The 22,373-nt window shown below is 32.9% G+C and overlaps 1 protein-coding gene across 1 annotated transcript in view; it reads right to left on the bottom strand.

Annotated features, from left to right (window-relative positions):
• Positions 1-22,373, bottom strand: part of LOC101744279 (uncharacterized) — a 45,132-nt gene that overhangs the window by 4,443 nt on the left and 18,316 nt on the right. The window contains exons 2-7 of the mRNA XM_012693633.4: positions 13,623-13,962; positions 5,735-5,934; positions 4,613-4,955; positions 4,393-4,537; positions 1,867-2,025; positions 1,036-1,191 (exon numbers count right to left, since the gene is read on the bottom strand). Coding sequence (XP_012549087.1) covers positions 1,036-1,191; positions 1,867-2,025; positions 4,393-4,537; positions 4,613-4,955; positions 5,735-5,934; positions 13,623-13,686 — 1,067 coding nt within the window. The 5' untranslated portion in view covers positions 13,687-13,962. The remainder of the gene's footprint in view (positions 1-1,035; positions 1,192-1,866; positions 2,026-4,392; positions 4,538-4,612; positions 4,956-5,734; positions 5,935-13,622; positions 13,963-22,373) is intronic.

Genomic DNA, 22,373 nt, shown 5'->3' on the forward strand with positions numbered 1-22,373 from the left:
TACGATATTTTTATATTTAATCGAATATTTGTATGGATTGTGATATATAACAATTGACACAAACATTCGACCAATTCTAAATGAAAGTTTCGAAAATTAAATGCAGCCCCAAGCTTACATACTTATATATTTTTTTGCTCAGGTAGGTGGACAAGGTCACGGTTCACCTGGAGTTAACGGAGCCCATGGACATCAACAACGTCAATGCACCAGCCGCCTTGTGACATGAGTTTTAAGTCTTAGTATTATAATGAATCGACCGCCCCACCCTTTAAGTCGAAACGTATTAATGCTTCACGTATAAATCGACAGTGTGGTGGTACCTACCCGTACGGACTCACAAGATGCCAATTATTACTCACTATCCTATACTATAATTTTATTGTAACAATATGTAGGGAATGCGAGCTGTCAGGTTATGTTATTCCTTTTAGTTATTTTAGTGTTTTTTTTGTTTCAGATTTAAAGTTTCTAATATAGGTGGCCTACTAACCATCTAAGATCTATGAAAGTGCACAAGTATGGGATTGAGTTAATCATCAGTGGTATCAGTAGTATCAGGAGGAACTAAATTCTCTACTTACCATGAAAGAATCTCACGTTTGAAGAAAAGCATTTGTAATGCCCAGAAAATACTGTAAAATTTATTTATTTTTCCAGCAGATATTTCGTGGAAATGGTCTAACCGAGTAATATTTTTCTAAAACACAAGTTAGTGATCGCTATCTCCAGTGTCTCTGCTTTTAGATTCGGATCATCCATGTTAGCATTATTATCCTCATCTTATTTAATAACCCAATTTAATTTATTAAAGCGTCTGGTGAAGCTACAAGGTTCCGTGGTTCTTTTTGTTCCAAATAGCATTTACGTATTCCTCTTTGAAGGTTAGGATACCCAATCGACTAATGGTGATTTCTAATTCAAATATGAAGGTAAGTAAGTGTACAATAAGTCTTTAACACTAAGTGAACGTGGTATACCTTTGAATTAAGAAAAAAAAGTACGTTGTTTTTTTTCAAAAATTTTTTATAATACCTCTCCATTGCAATGATTTGCTGTTTCTGGTGTTGGTAGTGATACATGTGGGCGGACTGAGCTAGCTTGCGGTCGCCGGAGCTGTCGACAGTAGGTCCGGTCACGCCGTAAGCCGGGTAATCTACATCAGCAGCAGCCTTGGCTCTTTTGGATAACCTGCTTCCAAATTTAATGTAAATGCGCTAATCAAATTTTTACTGGTGATAGGACTTCTTGTGGGTCTGCGCGGGTAGGTACCACCACCTCGCCTATTTCTGCCGTGAAGCAGTAATGGGTTTCGGCTTGAAGGGTGGGGCAGCCGTTGTAACTATACTGAGACCTTAGAACTGATATATCAAGGTGGGTTGCGCATTTACGTTATAAATGTCTATGAACTCCAGTAACCACTTAACACAAGGTGGACTGTGAGCTCGTCCACCCATCTAAGTAATAAAAAAATAATAGAATCAGCGTCTTCAATTTCCGTTAGCGTTATACTTAAGATTGTAGTTCTCTGAAACTCTTTGAGTATAAGACAGCTTTAAGCATTAATTGAATTCAATTAATCTCGTATCCCAATCACGTAAACCGAAATTTTAGAAACGCACTTGATGTCTCAGTAAATTAAGAGATAAAACAATAAAGAGATTAAGAAAAACTGTCAAATGTTTGATAATCGTGTTTACGAATCCCGAAAACCTAAGAAAATATCATCCACGTAGGTTATCCTCGAAATATTGAGTTTGCTTTCTTTTATGTTTCGAATACAAATTATTTTGTATGAATCAAATTACCGGTGTCAAGTATATCACAAGATTAAAAATACGTAATGAGAAAGGCTTCATAACTTACGTGTACCAGCCAAAAGCAAATCCTAGAATGGCCATGGTGAGGGCTGTTCCTATGGCCGCCATCAGAGCAACACCAAAAATAGAGTCGGAAGGATCAGAAGAACCGGATTCCAGCAAGTGAATATGATGAGGTTTATTCGTGGAACCATCGTCGCCATAGCTGCACAAATAAGTTAATTACAATAATTACGGAAATTTTATCAATATTTTGGAACTCTAACCAGCAAGAGCATCATTCATAGCTATTTGAATATCAGCGTTCATTGTTTTCGTAGTTACAAGTCGTAATGTATCGGTTCTACTTTATAAAACATTATCGAAAATTATTACCGTATTAAAATTAATGTTGCATAAATTACAAAACTTACAATCCCTTTTGGGGATTGAAACAAGGGCTGGGCTTAGAGGCTAATTTTAAAGGTTATTTTCGATAATATATTTCGTCTTGGACCACGATTATTTATACATATCTGTAGAGCTACATAAATTTATAATTCTAAAAAAAGGTGCACACACACACAGTGAGTGAAACTAGATTGATTGTTTGCTGCTTTTTAGGCATGTTTATGTGACGTTAGGGCTTCAGCGATGTTATATGTACATTTTGTAAGCTTGTATTAATTAAAAGTGACACTACTGTAAGGCAAGCGTTTAAGCTAAACATCTAACGATTGTAGTATGTTGAAGATATCTACAATGTTGTTATTTGTATTACTGTATGTAATCGGTTTAAATCCTTTATGAAATATACATATAAATATAATAAATTTAGAATATTATTTTGCTTTTTATGCTTAAAAGTTATGTTTTCACGATGTATTTTGAAATATACACTGAATTTGAATAAGTGACAAATTGTACAAGAAATTATTGGAAAAAGGGCTTTAAATACAGATAACAAACAGAATGTTTGATTTCGTTCGAATATCACGTCATTCTTATGATTTCGTAAACAATAGGGGAGACTAGATATACATTTTTATTTATTTGCAAAATTAAGTAATTAAGAAGCTGCAACAATTTTTGGAAAATTTTTGGAAAAGTTTATTGCTTGTATTTTCTTTATTGTTATATAAATATTGGAAAACATAAATAAATTAACGTTTGAGAATATCGAATGCTCATATGCACCGTGCCGTCTTAAGACCAAAAGTATAAGTCATAATGTTGATCGTAGGCGATAACTTAATCAAACACGTGTTTCTTTCTAATCGAAAAATAAGTGAGTAACAACAAAACAAATAGGTGATATCGTTTTGTTGCGTGAATCCCATGCGTTACAACTAGGGGCATTAGTCGGGTGTGAGTGGTGGGGAGTATTCTATGTGTTCGACATATTAGTTTCACCTCTCGTCAACATCGTCATCATGAGTGATTTTCAACCAGCGCAGATTAGTTGGCAGTAACGAGACAGGTAATCGGTACTCCTTATTTGCCCTGTAATTAACACTTTCTTGTCGACTGAATACAGCTTAGTCGAAACGTAAAAGTCGTCACATAAAATTATTTAATGAGCAATGGACAGATTTAAATGAAACCTCAAAATACATTCATTGTTGGAGGAGTGTCCTGTTCTTTCTTTTTGTTTGTTTTTTAAATTGTGTTTCTGTAACACGATATTGTATTTAAAATATTGATCATCAGTTGTTTACTCTAAAATGTGATAAAACTATGATCTTCTAACTAGAAGTAACAAATTCCGATACAGTGAAGACACAATTTTTTTAATTACTGTTTGTGTGAACATAAATCGTTTACCCGTTATACACAAGGAAGTCTATGAAGGAATCCGATTCAGTGCATTTCACGGAGAAATATTTCCCAGCCAATGAGTTGAATAAATTTCAAACTAAGTAAGAGTAAATAGTTAAAGATATTCAGTGAATAATTTTCAAATCAGGCAGATTAACTGGAAAAACTAGAAGTTGTGTTTGAATGTCTTAGATTTTTAAAATATTATTAAGTATTAGAAATAATAACGTAGCATACGTTATTATTTCATCTTAGATTAAGATCTAATTTAAGATTTCTAAGATATTAATTTAACTAACTTATTCACACATAACATCAATTTTAAGTTCATAACGTATTACTCAAGATTTATTTTCTGTAGCAACTATTCATGTAATAAAATTATTTCTCATAGGTATTTTTCATTTGACTAAATTTCCGACATAATTTCCATTTCAAAGAGAGTCAAGTTTTCATTTCCTATATAAATTAGTTATGAACTTGGACGCTTTCAAACCTTCAAACGATGTTACTACAGACTTCATTTAATTTTCCATCGTGAACATCGGATCGCTTTGTTCCTTCGTTAAAAATAAATTTACTATTTAGAAAATACTCTCGGAAAGCGGAGTAGTTATAATAGTGAATTTTTGTTAAATTCAATACTAAGCGAAATCTTGTTCAATCCATGTCATTTTATAGAATAGTATATAAACAACAACTGCGACGGAAAAAGAAATTTTAGGCTCAGACGAAGTGTTAATAAAATAATTCAAATGTATAGGTTTTTACTTACAGTCCAATTTTAAGTTTATCCAGATCGTCAGCAACCAGGGCTTTGGCCTTTCCAAGGTTGGGATTCTGGCGGATCTGTCGAGGTTCTAATTTAGGTAAAGCCTCGAGTTCAGCAATTTCGACAGAATCATTTGGCATAGTTTCGTCTAAAAAATATTTGATAGTATTTAGAATTTGAAGGATTTTTTCATCAAATATAATCGACCTAAATTTGCACTTACTGGTATTCTCGGAAATATTTTGTTCCTCGTAATATTCTTTGTTGAATGGAGTGAGAGCAAAACCTTTTGTTTCTTTTTCAGTTATTTCTTTAGGTTCATCGGGAATATTGAAGGATTGGGGCTGCACAATGGGTCTGGCTGAGTTTATGTCTGAATGTGGGGCGGGTATGTTAGCATGTTTCAGGTTTATTTCGGCTTTATTTGAACCGCCACTCGAGTAAACTTGTTTTGGGACGGGGCTTCCGACTTCCATTATGCGGGACATGAAGTTTTTAGTTATCAAGTCGTTGAATTCCTTTTCATCATTTTCATCGGTTTCCATTTCATTAAGGTGAATTATTTCCTGCATTTATACATTTTAATTAAGTAATTTATATAAATAATTTAATTTAAAATATTACATTTTAATCTTTTCCCGAACAGAACTCCAGAGTTTTGATCAGTATCACTAAATTAATTTCAGAAGTCTATCATTTTGACAAATCGAATAAAATTATCTTTATTAGGTGAACTCACGGTCCATTACCATAGCTTGAAGAATACAGAGTGAGTGCCGCCTCCCAAACAAATAATTTACGCACATTCAAAATTGTTTACGAAGCCAAAGTTGCCCGTGCAACCAAATTATGTTTTTCGAGGTTGAAATTGAGTGATTCGGAATAGTAAATACGGCACTGTTATAAAACTGACTTATTTAATATTTTATTTTATACAACAAAAGAAGACAAAAATCCCGATTCGAATAGGTTCTTGTGAAAAAGGCTTAAGACGGTCATATATTATTATGTAATTAAGCAAGATAACTTTATTAGAATGACTCATGTCTGTAAGTGATAAATACATAAATATATAATAGTAAACATAAATGCACATAAATGCAAAATATGCTTAAGAAGTAGTGGATATATCGAATATACCAGGGGCCAATGTACCAAAATGGTAAAATTTAAGGTTTGCTCAGTTCCATTTATACTTTTATTTTTTTCTATAAACTTAAGACTGGAATCACAAAATTAAGAGAGAATTTAAGACTCAAGAACACAGCAAGTCTGTTTCAATATTTCAATGAGCTAAATTTCATTACAATTAATCTGATGTTACAAAATCTAAAGTTTGACTCACCTTAGTCAGCAGGTCTGGTTTTGAATCTGTGAATACGATTGGTTGCGGCAAAAATCCAGGTTTATCGACGTATTTAATGTAGTGGGGAATCATGTATTTGGGTATGATAACATTCCTGAAGTAATTCATCGGAGAAGGAATTTGTTTATCCTCTTCGCCGGAGTTCATAGTTTGTGGCATTGTCGGCGCTGTTGTAGCCCCTACAGTCATAAAAATGCTTAGTACAGAAATCGTTAATTTTATAAAGGTTGTGTGTATCTGCATCCTATCATTTATCTTTCTACTAATTAGTAATAAACTCCTACTTTAATCTATACTAATATTATAAATAGGAAATATTTGTTTGTTTATTTGTATTGAATAGGTGCCGAAACTACTGAACCGATTTGAAAAATACTTTCACTGTTTAGAGGCTACACTATTTCCGAGTGACATAGGCTATAATCTTTTTTGAAAAAAATTGGGGATCCTTACTAAAACTCCAATCAGTTAAAAAAAATACCTAAAAATTCTTTACATCGCGTGCCCTGCGAAAACTATTGATGATAGAATAAAATAATGTACTACGACTTTGTAGAACACATTATTATTTACAAAAAGTGTCACAAAAGCATATATGTAACTATTATAGTTATGCCGCAATAAGTGTTCTTTTATTTAAAAAAATAAAACAACGTCATATATCGTTGAAATTTTTATTAAAGACCCGAGCGGAGCCGGAGCGGGCCGCTAGTTGTATTATATACAGGTTTTGAAAACGGTTCTAAGAATTTGTAATAAATTCTATTTAAAGTTACGCCGTCAGAGGATTTCACTGGAAAACAGTTGTTGTAGACCGCGACAGTTTTTACATCAATAGAAAACTTTTAACTGAAATATGAATAGAACTCAACTTGGTGTTGCAACAATTCGAAACCTGAAGTTACGTAGAAGCGCTTGTACAATTTCTTGAAAGTATATTTATTTAGGGAATACGAAAATCAACAATCTAATTTAAGAAAAGAGGGTAATCTTATTTAAAATAATACTGTGTTACTGTAAAATTATAGAACCTCATTTAAAGTAACCATTGTGGATTAAAAAAAACACCGACCATTAACGGCCGACCAGAAATAATTTTGACTTGAGTTGGAAAGTTTTTGGTAATTTATTAGTTAACGTAGTAGATATGGCTTTAATCAAGAGTTTAGTGGATTCTTTTTTATTGCTTAGATGGGTGGACGAGCTCACAGCCCACCTGATGTTAAATGGTTACTGGAGCCTATAGACATCTACAACGTAAATGCGCCACCCACCTTGAGATATGAGTTCTAAGGTCTCAGTATAGTTACAACGGCTGCTCCAACCCCTCAAACCGAAACGAGTTACTGCTTCACGACAGAACTAAGTAGGGTGGTGGTACCCTACCCGCGCCGACTCACAAGAGGGTCCTACCACCAGTAATTACGCAAATTATAATTTTGCGGGTTTGATTTTTATTACACGATGTTATTCCTTCACCGTGGAAGTCAATCGTGAACATTTGTTGCGTACGTATTTCATTAGAAAAATTGGTACCCGCCTGGAATTCGAACATCGATGCATCGCTCAACACGACTGCATCGGACGTCTTATCCCTTAGGCCACAACGACACGATACAAATAGGTGTAAAATCCGATAAATATTTAATGGTGTTGGTTGTTAGTTCGCATTGGTGTCACTGTGCTGTCTATTTCTGATTCCCGCCTCTTGAAGGGTAGAACGAACCCTGTATTCAATTTAATATGTTGTTAAAGTGTGTGGCGGCACTGGGTGTGATGTTTATAAGATAAAATAACTTTTATGCAATAACAATTTAACTAGAAGCGAATTAATATGTATGTTTAAATTCCTAAGCTATTATTCATTCTATGATGGAGAAGCTCGCCAATGCATGTAAATTTTCTGTCGTAGTATAATTAACGTACGCAGTAGTAAGTAGTATGAACGCTAGTATAATATATAAAACAAAAAACCAATGTTCAAAAAAGGGTCTCGCTACGCATAGATACAATGCCGTTGCATTAATAAAAAGAACTGTAGAAGTCTATACTATATATTCTATACTATCTTATAATATGTTTATGCGGATCAATGTTTATTCAATCACGCAATAACGGCGCAGCGGATTTATATGAAATTTCCGGCAAAGATTAACACATAAGATGGTTATTATCATGCTAAATGACATGACTCCGACAACGCCGGTTGTAATTGTTATAATATAATAAGTACGACAGATTATTCCCTAGTTTTTGTTTGTGATGAATAACTTTCTCTAACTCTTAATGAAATTCTTATTATGCGAGGTGTTTTAACTTTTATGGTTTCCGAATTACGAACTTTTTGTGAGACCGCCGCAGGACACGTCTCATTTATTACATTACAATTGTGATTTTAAGTATCTGGAAGTTTTTTCTGGTGGTAGGACCTCTTATGAGTCCGCACGGGTAGGTACCATCACCCTACTTAGTTCTGCCGTGAAGCAGTAATACTTTTCGGTTTGAGGGGTGGAGCAGCCGTTGTAACTATCCTGAGACCTTAGAACTCATATCTCAAGATGGGTGGTGGCATTTACGTTGTAGATAGCTATGGGCTCCAGTAAACACCAGGTGGGCTGTGAGCTCGTCCACCGTTCTAAACAATAAAAAACTGTTTATTTTATAAATATCGACCATAGTAAATGAGTTATCCATACATTTTTTTTAAATTAATATTGTGAATATTTTTAACACAATTTAGGAATTAATTAAATGTACGTGTTTCATTGGTAAGCTGACATTAGACAAACAATTAAGTTTATTAAAGCAGAACAAGATTGAATTTAATAGCAATATCGAGGACGTTGAGCGATAAAGTAAATTTACTCAAGTCGATCACAGTTCGCTGAGTGCTTGTGTATTTAGCTCGCAATGGCCGATGGGTAGGTTTTAGTAGCGATGCTCCACAGTGTTTGCACTTCTGATGTATTGCACTTTAGACTTGATTCAATCATTGAAATCTTGAAACGTTTGCGAGTCGACGAAAAAAAAACCTTAATCGAATTCATGGACGAGGAAACTTCTCTTAGTTTCAATGCTATGATATTTTCCATTTATATCAGAACATTGTTCCTATATATTGTAATATCGCATCGATATAGTTTCATTGATAATATATCATTCTTTAAACAGCATTCTTTAAAAATCCACAAAGCCGACTGTATTAAAATCACAACTAACAATTTCAGAAAATGACAGGCCGCAAATCGTGAATAATGTAAGCTAGAACACGTAAAATTGATGTAAAATATGCTGGTATAACCAGGTCTAGGTCATTCTAACATTTTCAAGCCTTGTATAGTTTACACGTGGTTTTATTTTTACCCCATTCTACACATCATTTATTTACGTGGATAAATTGAAACACGCGCTTTCTACTTGACATCAAAAGCTTTTAAAAGATTTTCATAAGAACCGCCTGACCTTAAACTAAAAAACTAATAGTATGTATTTTGTGATTTTACTTGAGATTAAACAACAAAAACATTAAACAAGTTTCCTTACGATTTCTTCATACGTCCAATCAAGTGATTGAAATGGAACGCCATTACAAGTTAACAACTTCATTCATTTGTACGGTCGACAAATGTATTCTGTTCAGCACTTAATAAACGCCAATCAGACCACTTGTGTATCATCACTCTTTTGTTTCTCTAAGATATTTCAGGTGTATTTAGTTACATAGTGCTTCATATGTAAATATATCTAGTTACGTCATTATATTTCCGGAATGTTTTCACGTGAAGGACTCTTTTGGTAAATAATGTATCAATTACAGATCTCTCTTATTTGGCACTGTAAGGTTAATGTGTATAGCAGTACCATGAAAAGCACGGTGTATTGGCTGAGGTTACAAAAAAAATTTGAAACGCCAAATTATTAGATAAATTACGGTATCGGTCGAAAATAACTTCAGTCATGTTACAGATAATCAGCCCGCTTATCTTAATAACTGAATTTAGGTATTTCTCTTAGCGCACCACAATGAATGCCCTACGTAACCAACAAATTTAGATAAAAATGATACAATTAAGACATTTACTAGTATGATTAGGTGAATTGAATAGACAGTCACGAGGTGAACTGGCTAGGTTAATTGGATAGATTTTTTGGATTTATTGATATTGCGCAATACTACTTAACTCTTCTACTTAAGCTTTCAGGAACTTCTAATTGAGTTTTTACTTTACTTTACCAAACCCTTACTAGTATGACTGAGTGTGAGTACACTGCCTTGGTGAACTCAATCAATCAATGTTAGAATCGTAAGTTGAACCCTATAATGTTTAAAAAATACCTAATGTTTAGTAAAAAGCATTTCCTCGTTCGCTTAAAACTTCCATTAGTCAACTCAGACTAGGTTCTATTAGTTTCGCTTCAGATAAATTACAAAATAAATAAATAAAATCAAATTTGTACTGATTTTTTTGAGCTTTATTTTAACACACGAGCTCACGACAATCGAGTGTACTTTATTTACACAAATTTAATTTATAAGTAATGTTGTATTTTAACATTTTATCTGAATGAAAAAAATAGCAACTGAATGTTAAATTTTCTGAAATTATCCACAGAAATGTTTGTTTGACTTATAATTGGAACGGTTTCGTAATTTAATGTTAACTAGCTGTAATTATTAAACAGAAAAGCTGACTTTATAATTTCTACTCCGACATTAAACGAATAATAAATACATTTACTTTGAGAACAGAGAACGTTAAAATGTTTGTCAATTAATTATAATAAATACATTGATGGCTGAAACAATATGAAGTGTTCGAACCGCAAAGTACGCGACTAGTCATTAAGCCACCATATAAATAAGGTTAAATTTCAATAAAAGACTTATGTACATACATAATAAGTTAATATGATTAGGTATATAAGATACTAGATTGATACATCGACTGGAACTGCGTTATTGAATTAAATAGTTAATCTCGCCGCGTTAGATAGAAGTATAATTTCAATGTCATATGGTATTATTATGTTTTAGTTTTTATTATGAGAAATATAATTATTGGGAGATTTCCTACTATTTTTGAGTATTCTAAGAATTCTAGATAGTTTTTGTTCAGAATATTGATAACAATTTTTTGAGTTCAGTTGATGTTTTTTGTTTGTCTCATAAAAACGATTTGCAATTATAACAAACAAAACCAAAATGAAAATCTGTTCACAGTGAACCTATAAATGTATTTATTTTATGCTAAACATAAATTTAAACATTGTCATATTTCACTTACAAGAAACTTTCAACGAAATTTGGTTTGATCAAGATATTTCGATTAGTCTTTGATTAATGCGATATTATATTCTATTAACGTTGTAAAATTATGTGCGATAAAATGCTATATCTTACTTTGAGTTTTAAGTTTGAACAAATGTCTATTTTTACCAAGGTGACTTTTATTGTTTTATCGGAGCGCATAATCACTAATTCATAAAGTAGTATTCGTATACTTATTTAGTGATGTTGTTTTGTACAATGTACTTATGTACTTATTTTAAATGGTCGTAAGATTATTTTTCAAATGAATCATACGGAAAGAATTAAGAATCTCCTCTTGTTATGAGGTTGTTGTTTTAAGAGGCTTTTATTGGCTTGACCTGTATCTATCTAATTATCTATCTACGTACAGAATCTTTCAATCTAATTTTATACCAACTTCAAGACGTCCGATTAATTTATAAACTTGCTCACGTATCAAAGACCGATGACGATACAATAATTTGATTAAGTTGACCTAATATTCCGATCCAGGACCAAAAAGCTTATTTTATTTTTTAGTTTTTAGCTTGCTATGAAGGTCCACTTTTATATTTTAGAGTATATTTACCTTATACGTCAACCTAAATTACTTTAGTAGGACTAATCATGTTGCTATTTCATCTGAGGCTTTTGTTGTGTTTGACACTTTGTTTAACCAAAAATCCTTTGAAAACTTCTTTTTATTGTACAAAGATGAGTAGAAAAGCTCTTAGGCATTCTGATGGAAAGCAGCTACTCAATTTCACAGAAATACCGCTTCAGTAATGCACCTTGACATATGAGTTCGTCGTTTCGATTGCATTGGAATAACCACCGTCCTTCACTTCCAATCTAAATAAGTGCATGTACATCTATTCATGTCAATATATATGTATGTGTGTATAGGTAAGTATGTAAGTGATAGACTTGGGTACATATACTACAACCAACAATAATTAAAATTGAAGTTTACAACATCCTTTGTATTACAGATTATTTTTTTCTATTACAGGTATGTTTTCAAACGATTATGAATAAAGGTTATGTTCGGGATGTGCTGGCGACACGGGGCACCATACTTACAAGGCCACGGATACGGATAGGAAGTAGTAAAATTAAATATTTCGCACATTTTATTTTATCTTAAGATTTAGATTTTTGGTTGTTTATGAACTTCTGCTTCTGCAAAAAACTTGTAAATTGATGTCTGATTTTTACTCTGCTTCCTGTTATGAAGTAAAAGTTATTCAACGTTTTTCTTGATGCAGACGACGAGCGCTTGAACGGACGGGCCACCTGGTGTTTCTTTATTCAAACTTAATTCGACAGCTCAGCGTGAATTTCTTGCCACATCCCGGCTCTTCGAGGTTAAAGTTTCATTGGAATAACGTCTACCCTATTCTAACTTCCACGCCCGAAAGCATTGTGCTTGGTAATTGAAATAAGGAAGACGGTGGAACCGAATCGAGTGAACTTACCAAAAGCATAGTGCTTTCTTCGGCTTTGGCGACTTTTAAAGATAATTAAAACTACTTTAGGGTTTATAACCTCTCGTTTTTTATTATGATTATATATGTATTATATTATTTTAGTCCTTTCGAATAAATTACATTATAAATACATTACAGTTTTCGTGAGCTACGACTGATTCGGCTGTGAAAATGTGCATGAATGTGATCATAAAAATGATATAATCACAATTAAAAGAACAAGAAATTAAGTCGTAAAAGTAGTTTTAATGAACTGTTACACAAATTGTATGAAAAGATACAAAATAAATTACTACGAAAAGTAACTATAACACAAATTTTTCATTTTCCACGGTGTTCATTGCAAAGAACTTTTCTTATTATTCAATTTCATGCTACTTATGTTAGGTACGCATTATTCATAACTAGACATGAAGTAAAATTAAATTTAAAAAATCTGGCTATTAAAACCTGCTCTGTAGATACAAATTTATGGTTGACAATTTCATTAATAATTCTGTAAGTACAATTTACAGAACTGAATATAAATAATATCTTAATTTTAATTGTCGTGTTCATTGTTTTATTTTAGAATTTTCCTAATTTTTAAAGTATTGTAATTATCATGACTCGGAATCACAAGTTCGTTTTTTAATCACATATACTTCTCTGTGAAGGTCTAGAACTAGATTCTTAAACAAATAATAAGTAGACTAAATTAAAATCAGCTTGAAGGTACATTTGAATATTAATTGAACCATGAAGAAGTAACATATTTTTTTAAAAGTTATTTAAAATATTTTAAATTTTAAAGTAAATTCAATAAAATGTCGGTCATAACGAACACTAATAGTTGAAGCAGTTGAGAGCTAAACGCCGCGTGTAACAGGTGGTATCATTTGTTTACAAAAGTTTCAGATGTTTTCATTCAACTTTGAAAAGTTCTAATAGGTAGTTTTCGTCCGTCACGAAATCCTGGTAATATATTTCAAAGTGTATAAGTATATTTTAGTACATATAATTCACAGAATATTAACGCGGGAAACTCCTTATCAGTTGTGATAAAATATATTATATTTAATTAAAACTTTTATTGGGATTTACTAACCTGGGGATTTGGCGATAGCACATATCCCGATGGCTGCTACTAGTACCGTGGTGACCGCGTGCATCTTGGGACGTCTTCTTCACACTGAGCGTGCTGTGTTTACTGTGAAGCTCCATCAGGGCGCGCACTGAACAGCGCCGATCGATACCCGCCCACATGAAAATTCGTCCTTTTGTGACAAAACGGCTTAACTGCGGTCCCATGAGATAATTCAACCTTGTTTTCTGATGCTTAGAATATAAATGATCTTGTTCGAATTTATATTCGCTCTTTGGATATAGTTTGTTACAGGATAGTGCAATCATCTGAAAACTTCCTTTCAAATGAGGCTCTTGTGTCCCTGGGAATAAAGTCGATCATGTTTGATTTAACGTAAACTGACAGTTTGAATCTTAATCCCGTCGAGAAATGACGTTAAAAAGGGAACACAGCACAATATATTGCTCATTTATTATAACGAAATGAAATTGTATAAAATTTTATTAGGAACTTTGAACCCTTTATCAAATCAACAAGTTTTGTACTAGTATGTATTATGTTATGCGTGTAAATTTGCCATTACATTGTGGTAAATTTGACAGAAAATAAAAGAATATTGGCGAAATATCTGAATATAAAAGGTATCGATTCAATGAATATATTTTATATACATATATGCAAAAGCCGATGATGATGATATTCCTTATACATAGATTTCGAAGATCTTCAGATTGCCTGAGCGGGTGATACTGTGAAGTTTGTAGCGATTGGATCAAAGTCAAAACGAAGATCGGCCTGCAAAGCGGACCGGTTTTGCTTAGGGCTTAACATTTAAAGAACACTTCTGTTCTTCATTTGCTTTAGGAACAAATGAGTTGGACTATAAGTTTAAAATAAATCAGCAGTCATTCTTAACAGTCGATTTACTTTGTCAAAATCGATTGATTTCGGTATAACGCGCTCGTTTTTGCTTAAAACCTTCATAATGTTTCAGTTTGTTGTTAGGTGTCGACGGCGTAAATTACGACATTCATTCATTCATTCATTTTTTCAATTGAATGCTGAAGATCTTAACCTTAAACGTCTTGTATAGTAGGTTTGTTATTAGTCCAATCTTGGATAGTTCTCTACCACAACCGTGACATCCACGTTGTCTTATCTTTTTCAATTATATTCTATTGACAGTTGAAGAAGATAATATCTTCCGTCCTGGTTAATTTTGCCGGCATGCTTTCTGGTCTGAAGGAGAAATCGTTTGTAATTTAAAAACCTGACCACGTAACACCGAATGTGCGTTGAGCTGTAGTCATATGTACTGTAATAAAAACCAGTTCTATCCTGTATAAATACGAAATGGAGAAACATTTTGGACTTTTTGAGAATTTATATCATCTATGTTCTCTATTAACGCGATCTTAAAAAATAAATTTTGTACTAACTTTTTTTTGTCTTTGTAGGCAGACGAGACAGTTTACTGGATGGTGAGTTTACCGTCAGTTAAGGACGTCTGTAATGTTAGGCAGAATCAAGACGCTGCCACCGCTAAAACTCGTACTCATATAGTACGTAGCATTATTTTTTTTTTATTGGTTAGATTGGTGGACGAGCTCACAGCCCACCTGGTGTTAAGTGGTTACTGGAGCCCATAGACATATACAACTTTAATGCGCCACCTACCTTGAGATATAAGTTCTAAGGTCTCAGTATAGTTACAACGGCTGCTCCGCTCTTCAAACCGAAACGCATTCCTGCTTGACGGCAGAAATAGCGGGGTGGTGGTAACTACCCGTGCGGACGCAGGTCCTACCACCAGTAAAAGTACTTTTTTATTCCCAATTAGCACAGAGAGGAAAACAATTTAGCTAGCGAAATTGAAATTAAGTTTATCTTTATCTTAGGTGCCTGATGGATTAAAAAAATATATATATAAATTTCTTAACATTAATCTCACAGTACAGACATTTCCGAGTTTTATAGTTAGGGTATTAATTGTACTTCGATTCTACTAGTTAATCTATCTTATTAGCTTGGCTATCTTATTAGCGATCTTATTAAAGTGATATATTCTTTGTTCGGCTGGAATTGTCTAATTTTCTTCTAAATAATTTGTTGGAAAACCTACAGGAATAAATTATAATATAAAAGAATACATAAAGACCGCCTGCAGTGCTCCGCAATCTCCTTCAGTCTAATTGAAGAAAGAAAAAAGCCAATTATAGATCTTCCGAAATGTGTTTTCGTAACTAATTTCTGAATAAGCTAAGAGCTAATACTTGGAATTTTGCAAATAGTTTTGGACAAATGACAATGTAGGAAAATGCGGTGAACATAGATGAAGGATTTCAACTTGTAATAATATTTACTATTACGATTTAGGTACTTGTTGTATAAGTGTTGAAAGTATTCGTCACAAGTGTATACATAATATAGAATATACGATATAATATAAATTATCTATAAAATTAAATGTCCATATATTTATCGTACTGAGCACGTGGTTGAATAATAGAAGTAAGTATGAGTGATTTTCTTCAACAGATACTTTTAATAGCTTTCAAATTTAAATAATAATTGCGTGTAGTATGCTAGCTCGACTGACAGAGCACTGACATAGAAAGTGTCTGGCAAAAGGAAGAGAGGCCGCCCCAGAACAACTTGGCGTCACTCGATGGAGCAGGAGCTAGAGGTCTTAGGCATGACGTGGGAGGAGCTAGAACAGACTGCCCAAGACCGATATAAATGGAAAAAATTGATTCGAGCCCTACACCCCAGCAGAGGGTAATAGGAAAGAATGATGATGATGATGATGATGATGATGATGATGATGATGATGATGATGCTAGCTCGACTCGGGATGAAGACGACAAAGTTTTAAAATATGTAATTTAAAATGCGTCCGACTAACCACGACAAGCGATTACAATTTTAATAAATAATAATAAACTTTCGTGCAAAATCACCCACAAGCTAATAATGGGCAAGACACAGAAGACGACACAGGATGTCCTTGTTTTTTTTTTGTAATAATAATTATAATCAAATGGTAATAATTATAATCAAAAATAAAATAACATATAAAAATAAACTAATCATTTTTGTATATTTTTTTTCTATTTAAGTTAAATAAATGTTAATGGATTATGATGTTATTTCGTGAAATTGAAAATTCCACAATAAAGTTGTATTATTTATATCAAATGATTTATATTTATTATACACAGCTCAGTGGTTTTGCTGTTGCGTCTGACACTTCAGAAATGTTAACTATGATCTGTAGCATCGGTATTCCAATTCCGCAATCAAAGCTCTCGGTTAATTTACCGAAGCGCCGTTGGAACTGACAGGTACCCGCAGACAAAGTAAGTAGGTCAACCATAATATAATAGTTTTAAGTGTTTTACGATTTTTTTATTAACGGATTATCTTGTTTGGAATATTAAATTATCGGTTGTTTAATTATAAATGAAGTATTTATAAATATTATGTATTTACATTAATTTTTAAATAAGCTTTTGTTATGAGTATATACTTATTGTTGGAATATTTCTCAATATTTAAAAATAATAATTCCTTACCTATTTACTGGTAGCGTCGCCTGGACGGGTAGGTGAGCTCACGGGTTCAACCTGAGAATTTGCTAACACTAGCCCTAGCAAGAGCAGTGTCTCGCAGAATTTACCACCAGATCGTAATCGCGATCCACTGAGAAGATACGGCGAGAAACTCAGTTTATCTATGGGCTTATTTTTTTTTTATTGCTTAGATGGGTGGACGAGCTCATAGCCCACCTGGTGTTAAGTGGTCACTGGAGCCCATAGACATCCACAACGTAAATGCGCCACCCACCTTGAGATATAAGTTCTAAGGTCTCAAGTATAGTTACTACTGCTGCCCCACCTTTCAAACCGAAACGCATTACTGCTTCACGACAGAAATAGGCATTTCTGAGGTGTGTGTATTTTAAAGACGGGCCCATGAGCTGTATCTATGGGTTTGTTCGCTCGTGAAACTCTTCGTCGTAATCGACAAGTTCGATAAGGACGGTGACCGGTGCTTGAGGGTCCCACAAGCACCGAGAGTGAATCCGGGGGATCCGATAAGACATGTTTCGGGCGACGCGACGGCGGCTCTCCATTGCCCCGTCACGATCGAGTAAGTTTTTTCAATAACAATATCACGCACCACTGGAATATGTAATAGTGTAACTAAAAAATGACTGATGTGTCTTTGTTCATTTACTCGTTTTCTCAAATCTTAAAGAAATATTGAAAAAAATATATACTCGTCAACTATTTTGGGGGGTATTATAGTTTGAGTATCACTGATACAAACATCCGAAAATTTGATTTAATTAAAACCAATTAAACCCGCATTGCTGCTTTGATTTGTCTTTGATCCAATCGCTACTGAACTGCACCGAATCACTGGAGATTCAGAAGAATTTCTCATAACTACATTGACATCGGGCCGGTCGCTCAGTATTTACACAGATCGTACATACAAACACTTATATAGATATCGAGGATGAAAGGCTGTTTGGTTTATGCAAACATTTTAAAGTTTACAGGAGAAGTGCTTAAAGTTCAAAATTTGGAAAAAAAAAATTGTGAAAAAATACTTCTTCAGCCATTTGAATGGTGTAGTAAACACAATTGAAGTTCGATTAAAAAAAATTGAATTGTGAAAATAATATATATTAACTAGCCGTACTCGCCCGCTTCGCTGAGCATTTAAAATGAACACTATTTTTATTGTCATTATTATTAGGGAGTCTAACACTCATATAAATATTGGCCTATCCCTTAAGTACATGTATTTTCTATATGGATACCAAGTTTCAAGTCAATCGGATGCACGGTTCAGTAGTTATAGTAAAACACTGTAGGTTTATATATTAGTATAGATATTTATAAGTATATATAGGTAGATTACCGTTGATATTAAAAACAAAAGATGCTTTGTTTGAGAAAAGACATTTATTTCCCTTTTTTTGTGTTTCGATCGGACGTGCTCAACGAGCTTCTGATCGGCTTAAGATTTATCAGCAATTTACAAGTACTAATAAGATGCTATGTTTCGCGCTCAGTTTGTTAACCTTCTTATGTATTATCACTTGGTGATAGGTCAAGGTAAGTAGAACTATGATCACTATAATATAATACAATATAATATAATAATAACATTTCACATAAATTCACATAAATAAAGTAAACTTGAAGTCGTCGTTGCCTAAAGGATAATACGTCTGGTGCATCCGTGTTGAGCGATGCACCAGTGTTCGAATCCCAGGCGGGTACCAATTTTTTAAATAAAACACGTACTCAACAAATGCTCACGATTGACTTCCACGGTGAAGGAATAACATCGTGTAATAAAAATCGAAACCCGCAAATTTTAATTTGTGTAATTACTAGTGGTAGGACATCTTGTGAATCCGCGCAGGTAGGTACCACCACTCCGCCTATTTCTGCCGTGAAGCAGTAATGCGTTTCGGTTTAAAGGGTGGGGCATCCGTTGTAACTATACTGAGACCTTAGAACTTATATCCCAAGGTGGGTGGCGCATTTACGTCGTAGATGTTTATGGGCTCCAGTAACGACTTCATACCAGGTGGGCTGTGAGCGGGTTCACCCATATAAGCAATAAAAAAAAACTGATGCGCCATAAGAATTAAAACCTCTATTAGTCTACTTTAAGCTCCGTTATTAAGTATTTTCGTCTTCACGAATATATTTGAAACATATCATTGAATAAGTTGCGATGTGTCTTTAACGAGCAAAATTCACTATTATTAACTAGAAGAGAATTATGAACTAAAACAATTTATTAACTAGAAGAGACGTATGAATTTAATTATTGAGGAAGTATGTTTCTGGTACTATCATTTTCTCTCATCTGGATCTTACCGAATATGTATTTTAAAGACATTGTTTGGTGATAAAATTGTTTTACTTAAATTAAGCATACCTTTAATATAAAATATCTGATTGATGTAAAGGCGGTGTTTGTAACACTTTAACCTACTGCAAAGAGGATGTTCTAAATTCTAACCATAGACTTAGCTGTGCACCTGGTGTCTCTGACGTCCATAAGCGACGGTAACCACTCATCATCAGCTAGGCCGTATGCTCGTCTGCCTATAAATTCAATGAAAAAACGTGTTTCTTCGCTTATGGACTAACCATTTTATTTTTCATATTCTAAAAGATTACGACGTACCATTCAGGTATAATTTATCAAATTCTTAAGAAATATTTGAAAGCTGTGAATTCGTCTACCCGCGACGTCTACGTCATGCTAATTAAATTAATAATAATAATAACGATTTATTGAAATGTAAATTCATAAAAACTACAAAAAATAATTAGTCGAACATATTATATCATATATATTATACACATATTATAATGAAACACTGTATAAAATTATTTACACCAGTTATGATTTAAATAAAAACCAAATTTTCATTGAAATAGCGGTTACAGGACAAATAGCTTTTGTTTGAAAAAACAGAAAACCTTGAGGCGAATGGGATGGGATTCATTACACGAGGAAAATTTACACGAGGAAAGATTGTTTCTTTGGAATTTATTACATTACTCAAATTATAGTACGAATAGTATTTTGTAATAGCGGATGTGAGGTATTTACTTATGCAATGTATTTGTTTCATTGATAAGTACCTAAATGTACATAACTAATTATTTAAATTATTGTAATTGCACGGACGTTCTTTCAAATTAATCTTAGCACCAGAGCACCAAAAGAAAACGCAGCCTATTGTTATAATAGACCAAATTAAAATTTTTAAAATCAAGTTATACGTTAGGAAATAATAAATAAAAGCACCATAAACATTTAATGCAAGCACCGTGTTCAATATATTCAGTATGATCTCATACTTACCTAAGCATTTAATATTGTTCACACGATTTTCTCCTCGGAACACACACAGTTCAACATTGACCTGAGGTATAATATTACGCTCACTGTTTTTCTAGGAAGGGTCATTATTTTGAAAAGATTTCAAAATTCTCTTAAGACCGTTATGTTATACGGATTGTGTTTTGGCATTCTACAATGAATATGTTTTTATCAATATATATTTAATTATCTTTAGCATGAGTATAAGTTAAAATATTAAAAGGTTAAGTTCTATTAATAATTTTAGCTAAAAATCGCGAGACTTTCAACAATAAGACGCACTTCCTTACAGTCCGTACTGAATTACCGAAAAAAAAAAAATTTTCAAAAGAAACTAATTTGCTGCGAAATGGACATTTTGGTAAAGTAAAGAGAGAAATGAAACCCCGACAACACAATTCTTACATATCGATTTATTAAAACATAACTTTTGAGAAGGGTATATTCACTGGATTCAATTAATACAATTTGTCGAGAGCACACTATTTTATTTTTACCTATTCGACATAAAAAGTAACGCTGCTATATTATTTGCATTATAAAACAGAAACCACCTTTTTTAGTCTATTAAGATTTTCTCAGCAATATCGCTCTTTCTTACTTAAGTAAGGTCATAAATTATTCAGGCGTTAAATTAATGCTGTAACATGATTTGCTAGTTTACATGCACATGCATGATATTGGTAGCCTTTGCACTTATAAAAGCATTGCGGTCACGTCACATGTTCCGTGTAGGGTTACCATGGACGAATTTAATACGAAGATTTGAATACGATATGATATCTCACTAAAAAAATACTGTAAATAGTTTCATATTTTTCTTCAACGAAAAAGTATTTTTTAAATTTGAAAATAGAAATTTTACACCTAACATTTTAAGAGGTGTGTTATTAAATTTAGCAATATGTAAAGTTTAGCAGTTTTGCAATACTACGTAATATTTGGAAATTCATAGAAACAAAAAAATTAAAAATGAACTTGTACCGAAATTTTATCTAGTGTAACATCAAGTTCATGGTCAATTTTTCTAAGAAAAGCTCGGGAAAGGCGATATCGTGGGAAACTGCATAAATTTTAGAAGCAATATGTTAGAGCAGAGCCAATAATGTTAATAATGAAATACCGCGCTTTCAACTTTACAATAGTGAAGGAATTTTAAACAGTTTCTAGGAGAATAAAATAAAAAATAAAAATTCAATATTTATACACTTTATGTTTATGACTTTACGACGAGTATTTAATAAAAAAAATATATTATTGCTAAAACGGATATCGATTTTTTTTTGTTTTTATTAGAACTATACTTAAATGAACAATTTTGAGAGATCACTTTTATTGAAATTTTTCGACGAATTAACCCCCATATTATGCTAAATTATTACCAGAAAATATACCTATACCATAACATATAGTACAACGATATGTATGTCACTTCCAAACTAGAGACAATTTAAAAAATTTTTTTGAAAACAGATCAATCAAAGGAACTGATTTAAATATTTTTTTAGATATTCACTGTACTTAAATTTTTAATAGTCAATTGAAAATGTTTATGATTGTTAGGTGGTGCTATCGTCACTACACAAAGAAAGCTGAGCCGATGCCTCAAAAATATTAACCTGTGACATAGTAATCCTTTCATCCTTCTATCGACATCACTCGTTCATTTAACAAAATAATTTGTAGATTTCCTATGAATTGAGTAAAATATCTCTGAAAACATGTTGGATTTGTTGTACACCGCATCGATAAATAAGTTTTAAAAGTGTTCAAGTCACGATGATTTGAGTTTAAATTACAAAAGTGATTAGAAAAATTTGATCATTAATGATCTGTTTTCTGTAATGG

Source organism: Bombyx mori, chromosome 1 (assembly GCF_030269925.1).
Source record: "Bombyx mori chromosome 1, ASM3026992v2".
Classification (NCBI taxonomy): domain Eukaryota; kingdom Metazoa; phylum Arthropoda; class Insecta; order Lepidoptera; family Bombycidae; genus Bombyx; species Bombyx mori.